The sequence below is a fragment of the Vidua chalybeata genome, chromosome 2 (genome assembly GCF_026979565.1).
Source record: "Vidua chalybeata isolate OUT-0048 chromosome 2, bVidCha1 merged haplotype, whole genome shotgun sequence".
Classification (NCBI taxonomy): Eukaryota; Metazoa; Chordata; class Aves; order Passeriformes; family Viduidae; genus Vidua; species Vidua chalybeata.
This window is the reverse complement of record NC_071531.1, coordinates 106,109,482-106,117,331: the sequence shown is the minus strand read 5'-3', so window position 1 is coordinate 106,117,331 and position 7,850 is coordinate 106,109,482. Positions and strand designations below refer to the sequence as shown.

Sequence of the window (7,850 nt, the reverse complement as noted above, 5' to 3'; positions counted from 1 at the left end):
TATGGGCATCTCAGCAAAATGAAAGCCAACCCTTCCTTGCTGGTAGCCCGTACGCTGCCGCATTCATGTGCTCTGACTTTCAGAGGTGTTGTTACAAATTCTGGAGAGCAGGATGCTGCCCCCCAGGACGTGCAGGCTAGTCCACATGGATCATGTGTGGTCTGGCACGCAGCTCCTCTCTTTGGTGGAAGAGCAGCCCTCCTTTAATGTGATGCCAGCTGTGGATGGCAGTCACATGGAGCTGAGCATGGGGCAGCACTGTTAAACACTGCTAAATTTGACCAGAGATGGATTTGCTTTGGGAAGGAGGAGGCCTGCCACCACCTGCATTTTTGTGGGGGTCACACAAGTCTTTCTGAGTTGTGGCTTTTGGCTGTGGGCAGCAGCAGCACATGTGTCAGTAGTCAGCTCTGGGGGAGCCTGCTGCACCTGCACCACAGCCCTGTGCAGCCAGGAAATCCCCACTGCCTAAAGGCTAGCAGGGCTGCCCTCGTTAGCTTTGCCTCTGCTCTTACTGACTGGTTTTGCATCTCTTTGTAACTGCAGGGAACAGGCTCCAAATAAGAGACTTGCAAATGTTTTAATCCTCCTTAAATGTAGAGGAAAAGGGGCATGACACTCTTGAGCAAGTGACAGAGAGGAACAAAACCTCTACTGCTTTCTTCTCTATCTCAGGGACATTTTAAGGATTACTTGAAAGTCATTCAGATCTCCAGCAGACTTTTTCCAAGAGTTCCTAGAATAACCTTTTATTCAGATTACCCAGTACTTAAACCAGTTGGAGAAATGTTTCTGCTATTCCAAACAGTTTAATCCGTGATCAAGGTGATTAATGAGGCCACCAAGAGAAGAAAGCAAGTTGGGTCTGCTGCTTGTAGGAAACACAATTTTTTCTTTGTGGCACAAAATTTCCTCATTCTTTTTCTCAGAACAGTGTGAGAGAGCGGAAGTGTCTCAGTTTGAGATCTAATCTGCTCTGCCTTTGCAGGAAGCTACAAAAGTCTCAAACAAGCTTTCAGTTGATGTATTTTTCTAAATATGAAGCCCTTTGGACAAAGCCTTACTGATTAGAGATCAGAGCAGTTACAGCTCATGCCTTTTGTTCCCAACTACTTAACCTTACACCTGTATCCCCTTGCCATCAGCCCAATAGTCAGAGTTTAATTCCTGTAAAATATAGCAGCTGTTGGGTATTTTGCTCTGTTGAAAGCTTTGCCTGTCTCACTGCAAGTGGTTAGGGAGGTCTATTTTCATTTGCAAACCTGTGCAAATTAACATTTCTCAGAACATTTATATTAGGGCACAGCTCTGGTGTTGGTGGCTGTTAGTCCTTGACCCAGCTAACCTAACTCTTTCTTGACAGTCACAATCATATTTAAGCTCACCTCAACATACTTTTATAGGTTCAGCAATTTTGCAGATGTCTTCAGAACCCGAAGACTAAGTGCATCTGCCACAAAAGCCAAAAGATAAGCCCCTCTGAGAGGAATTCAAGCTGAATTTAGTCCTTCTCTAGAATGAGGAGATGATAGAAGCCAATTCAAATCCATTATTTCAGAAGCTAAGTCATATTAAGTAATGTCAGTACTGCATGTCATGATGCACTACTGGCTGGAAAAGCATTAAAAAACAAATACAGCTGCTTGATGCAAGCTCTCACATTCTTCATCCCACCAAGGGTTCTGCATCCCCACCACGCCTGGCAGTATGGGGCTATTGCTGCTAAATGATGACATTTGTTGCTGGTATGAAAAGTATGTTAAAACCAGAAACAAATCATAGTAGCTCCCTTTTTGGTGTTTTTTTTTCTAAACAGAGTTTATTTACTCCAAATCTTTGAAATCTTGTTAATGCAATTTTCTAAAATTGCAATTTTATACTACAGCCTTCAAAGCAGGCTTGTGTGTTAGGAGTCTGACAGCAGCAGTCTTTTGAGAAGTCATGAAAAGTACAGAAAGTGCTTGCATTGGGGAAAAGAAAAGGAAAGGGAGAAAAAGCTTTCCATTTGTTTATAGCTTCTTCAGAAATACTCTTTTTGGGGTGGAACTTTTTGTGTTTCATCTCTTCTGAAGGTCATTTTCTTTCAAGCTGTCAGCAACATGTGGAAACTCTTTAACATAAATGCAAAATTCCTTAAATTATGAAAATTTTGTGACTAATGACTGAGCAAAAAGTCCCCCTATTGACTTGATACACAGATTCTTATGCATGCTGAAAATGCTCAGTGGAATTACTATTTACTGTGTTAGTCTTAGAAGAGAGCAGTGTTTGAAATGTAATGACCACATTAAAAATCAAGTATTTTAAAAGGGCTTAAACACATGATTCTGTTTATTATTGAAGGAAGTACTCTAAAAGAAGACAGGCAGTTAAAAAGTGTATTCCAGTGTGAAATATACTGGGAAAAGACAATAAAATCTCATATGAAAGACAGTCATGTACAGTAACCATGTTAGCTTCCGAGTTCTGTATACAAACACATACTCTATTAACAAACTTCACACCACACACAAAAGGCAACATCTTCACAAAACGTAATCATAAAAGCATAGCATTGATCCTGATGACTTTTTCCTCTGAGTTTGAATTCTCTGTATAATGCTTGGGACAAATGAGAACAGGTGTGAAAAGAACCATAAAAGAATTGCCACTGCATAAGCCATTCAGATGGCTCTGTTCTTCCACAAGATAAGGACCACAGAGAACTGAATTCAGATTCACCCCAGTGCTCTCATGCCTCCAGGAAAAATGACAGTCTACTTTAGAGCTCATTTTGGAGAAAAGTGGTGTGAAAGAGCTTTATAGTAGTGAGAATTGGCTTGGTACTTTTCAAAGTAGGGTGTGACTGTATCCACCTTTTTATGATGATGATATATCAATGAAAATACATTCTGTACACAAATCAGCAAAACACAGCTGAAAATAGAGACAGTGTGATTAATCCATATATTTTTAAAATAAATATGTACAATATTTACATTTTGGACAGTTCCAGAAATTAACATCTCCAGATTATGAACCACTACCTAAAAAAATTCTCTACTTTATAGAAAATGCATTCGCTGTACAAATATTTATAAATACTTCTGTATAAACTTTTTCAGGGAAATACCTGTGGATTCATTGAAAAGAAAAACATGAGAAATCCTTATTATCAACTAACATCTAGCTATCAAGTGCCCACATATGAAACAGCTTAGAGCATCATGAATCAGAAAAAAGTAGATTTTCAGTGTTGAAAATATTTTGTGTTCTGCTTCTGTGCCATCATACTGACAAATGTGATTGTTTCTTCTGAAAATCTGCAGAAAAGCAGCAGGACTGAATCAGTTTGACTCACTGATTGTTATTGACTGCACCATGTCAGACAGGGCTTCTGGGTCTGCTTCTTCTTTACCATTATCTGAATTTTCCGATGAGATGTAACAGCCAGAATCTCTTGGACAGTCATTTAACTGTGATTTGTCAAAACTCTGGTGAGGGCTTAAGTTCTGTGTCTCCTGACCACCCTCAGTTTTCTGCTGTTCTTCAACTAGAAAGAATAGAAAAAGAAAGAAAGAATTGTCAACACAAGTACCTTGGGAAAGAGCTGAGGTAGCAGCATGACTGATCTTGAAGGACTTTGGAAACAGAGCTGGTAATCAACACATGACTACATCAATATATTTTGTCCATCAGAAACAGAAACCTCAGCATCAGAGAATTAAAAGTATGATTACACGAGTGTAACAACATCTGAGTTGAGAATGAGGTTGGTCTTTTTCCTTCTAGATGTTTCTCAGAGATGAATGCTGGGGGCTTTGGCCTGATCCTTTATGCTGAGGTCCTTCAGGCTGTGCAGAGTGCCACAGTCACTGAGCGTGGTCACTGTGCCCACAGCAGAGACAGAGCCTTTCCCCCTCCTGAGCTCGGGCATCGCAGAGTGGGACACTGAATTAACCACAGAGCCCACTGTCCTTGTTTATAACACACTGCACCCCAGATTTTGAGTGCAATCCCCACCACCTCTTGTGCTCTCTGCAGGAGAGAGAATGTGCTGCCCTTCAGGAGTGCTTGCGGTAACCAGCTTTTCAAAAGCACCGAGCTTTTCAGCAGGAGTGGGTGGCTCATGGAAACTTCCATCAAGCTTAGCTTGATATCCAGAAGGTTATTTTCCAAAACACAGAAACCTCAGAGGAAGCTAAGATGCCTAATTTCTGCTGTATGATTTTTGAACATTGTTCCAAAATTAAGTAGAAGCAAACTATCTTGCAAATAATTTGCCCTTGTTTAGCTGCTGTATGACTAATCTGTTCAAATTCAAAAATCTGGAACTCAAGGGCAGTATCAACAGACCTCTCAAGAAAAGTTCAACAAGAGAGGACATACAAGTATATAATGACTCCTATATATACTGGTTTTAAATTTCTTCTTCCTGTTCTCTAGCTGTGAAGTACATGTTTACTCACAGTAAATTTCTTAAGAAAATAAGCTATAAAATATAAATCTTTCAATTTCCTGCTTTTTTTCTTGTGCTGTTACCAACCACCTGTAGCTGTAGTTTTACTTCAAACTGTATTTGGCTTTCTGAACAAAGTACAGGGAGCACATCTCAGGAGAAACAGATGGTTCCACTCCAGATTTTCAGCCCTTCAGGAAGATGGTACCTTTTTGCTTTTGCAAAGAAAGTTCTCTTCTTCCACTTAATTTGTTACTCCTTGGTTAAACAGTCAGTTCTGGATCTTTAGCCATATTCAAACTGTCTGAATTCAAGTTCAGGCAGAATGGAAGTCCAAAGATATGAAAGGTTTAATGCTGTGTCAAAACTTAAATCTATTTTAGTTCCTAGAATTTTAAAATTTCCACAGAGAACATTCATACTGACTTTTATTTCAATTGTTGGAAATTATAAGATTTGGTAAAATGGGAAAAATTTTAAATTTGACTTTTTTTTCTATCTTGTATTGAATAACACAGATTCAATTAGAAATGAAAGTCTGAAATTTTTCACTCCTTTACAGTGAAATGGAACAGCAGGAGAATTTCTTTGGAGACCTTTTTCATTGTGTGCGATTTCAACAAGCTTATTTCACAAAGCATTTTGATTTATTGAGAAGCATTTTGAGGTCTTGATGGAAGTCTTGTAGATTTGTTTGTCCTGATTAAATCTGCCGAATATCTTCTAACTTCCAATTGCCAATAAATTGTAAAACTAAGCTGATTTTTTTAAAGAATTCAAAGTCTCAGCTTAGTTATTTTTTCAATAAAGTCTGAGGGTATAGGCATAATTAGATGTATTTCGAAGAATAATAAAAGAAATTACTTTAGATATTTTCCAAGGAATAAAAGTTCCACCTTGTTCCCAAATAAATTAATTGTTAATTGCACTTGCGTGAAAGACCACACGTCGCAGCAGATTTAATTGATATCTGTAACTGTTTGATCTCCTTCTCACTTTACAGAACACAGTTTGTCATGTCAAATGTTATCTCTCTCTTTGCAAGGAAAATATTTGATCATGTAGGGTCCAATTGATTTCTGACTGAAGTCAGGAAGGAATTACAAAGGCATCGCAGCGGTGAAGGCATTCCCGCCGCCGTTGGCAGCGACAGAAGTCGTTCGGCACAAATAACAGCGATGCCCCAGCAAAGCCTTGTCCCGAGGGAGCGCTCAGCTCCCCGCAGCACCAGCCCACCGGGCCAAGGGAACCAAGGCTTGTGCAGCACTGGGAGCCCTCCTGCCCTGCTGCATCCCCCTAATCCCCTCGGCCGCCTAATGCTGCTCGCTGCCCTTTTATCTGCTGCTCCAGATCCTCTGCTGCCCTGGCAAGCACTGACCTAAAAAGTGCTAATCCTGTTTACATTTTCAAGGTCAGAGAGGAGCCTCCATCCACTTTGTTTGTTTTACAATGGAAAGAAGACCGAGTAACCAGTGGATTAAAAGGAAAATGCAGTCTCAGTCACTGTCTTAGTGTCTCGTAACTGGTTGTCTATATAATCTGAGCAGTTCCTATGTGAACAACAGATCCTAATTTTTTTTTTATCAATGTCTCCCTAGTGTGTTTCATGGAAAAAGTCACAGACAAGCCTGTAACTGAGATTTTTTTTCTTTTTTTTTTTTTTTTAATCTGAATTTAGGTCAATTAGAAAAATGAGACATTTCTATTTAGAAGACATACATATATGTAAAACTTCCTGTAAAGCTAGTTGAATTTTCTTACATGAAAAACTGAAAACCAAAAATATTCAGGTGTTTGAGACAGTAAAAATGTTAATATATATTCTATTTTTCTTTCTAAGCAGAAAAAGTTGGAAGAACATCTCACCCCCTCCATTTTTATGAAGAAAAGACTGAAAGCAAACTTTGGTGCCTTTTTTCTCTTTAAAGCAGTCTTAAATATTATGCAATAACTACTAAACCACTTGAACAGGATCTTGAGTATTATAAAAATACATAGCATGCAGTTTTAGAAGTTGCTTTATAAGAAGAGCAAAGCAACTTTTGTTCTTTTATTTTTTTTTTTTTAATTTTGGCTCTTCTATTCCATTCTACTTAAGTCCTTTCTCTAACATGTTCATGCTCAAGTTCTTAATCAGGAAAGGTAGGTTTGCTGCCTTAATCTTTTGGACATCAGAAGAAAGCCATGCTGCACAGAAAACAGGAATTGATAAAATTAAACTGCCGTTAGATGTTGCAGAATCATCAGAAATAACTATCTTATCAACAAATGGAAGTCCTATCATTTTTCTACAGTAAAGCAGTTTCACAAAAGATAAATGGCTCTCAGTCACTGTTGTCTATGATATGGCCAGAAGAGCCCAAGATATGCATCATTTTGACACATATATTCCAGTACTCTTTTAGACAGTAGGATTATATTCAGACTTCTGAAAAAAATGTGAAGCCTTTAGCCTTGGTAAGAGATGTGTGATGCATCCCTTATCTTCCTCACTACTTAGACCCTTAAAATGAGTTTTTGTTATTCAATGACTTAGATGTGCACGACACGTGCGAGGATAGATTTCTTTTTTCCTTCACCAGCACTTTTCCCCTTTCTAATGAGGTTAAAGTCCTAATTAGGGAAGCACTTTAAGCTTGGGTTTAAAGGAATTCAACTCAAGAATGCACAGAGGTCACTCTGACTCCTGTGCAGTTCTGTCAGTTTAAACCAGATGAGTGGCAGGGGGCTTGGATTTTGTCTTGGGCAAAAAGAAGGTCACCCAAGAGCAAACCAAACTTCATGAGTATGGCCTCTGAGAGTTTGCCTTTGTGAGTTTTGTCAGCTGGGCTAGGAGCACTCTGGTTTAGGCTGTCACTCACCTGCCCTCCTGGGAGGTGCAGCAGTGCCATACTGAGCAGCACCTTGCAATAACTAAAGGCTCAAAATCACAGAATCACAGAATACTTGGAACCGACCTCTGGAGATCATCTGGTCCAACCCCCCTGCCAAGGCAGGGTCACCTGGAGCAGGGACACAGGAACGTGTCTAGGTGGGTTTGGAATGTCTCCAGAGAGGGAGACTCTGCACCCTCTCTAGGCAGCTGCTCCAGTGCTCTGCCTCCCTCAGTGTAAAGAAGTTCTTCATGTTGAGATGAAACTTCTTGTGTTTTAGTTTATGGCCATTGTTCCTTGCCCTGTCACTGGGCCCCACTGAACAAAGTGAGTTTTGGAGGATGAAGCCAGACCTCCTATGTATGTACACAGGCCATGTATCACCTGTACCAGTTAGACCATCTAAGTGTGAAAATGAAAGGAGAACTCATAATGCATCAAACTCAGAAAAGATCATTTTGAAGCAGTAAAGGGCAGTAATTTTTGGAAAAGATGCAGAGAAACCTGAAGTGGTTTGTGCAATAGTTTGGACATTCAAA

At 39.6% G+C, this 7,850-nt stretch overlaps 1 protein-coding gene across 2 annotated transcripts in view; it reads right to left on the bottom strand.

The window, feature by feature from the left end:
• Positions 1-2,299: 2,299 nt before the first annotated feature.
• SAMSN1 (SAM domain, SH3 domain and nuclear localization signals 1) overlaps positions 2,300-7,850 on the bottom strand; it is a 50,916-nt gene continuing 45,365 nt past the window's right edge. For both annotated transcript variants that reach the window (XM_053934968.1, XM_053934967.1), the window contains exon 8: positions 2,300-3,532. In XM_053934968.1, coding sequence (XP_053790943.1) covers positions 3,327-3,532 — 206 coding nt within the window. In that variant the 3' untranslated portion in view covers positions 2,300-3,326. The remainder of the gene's footprint in view (positions 3,533-7,850) is intronic.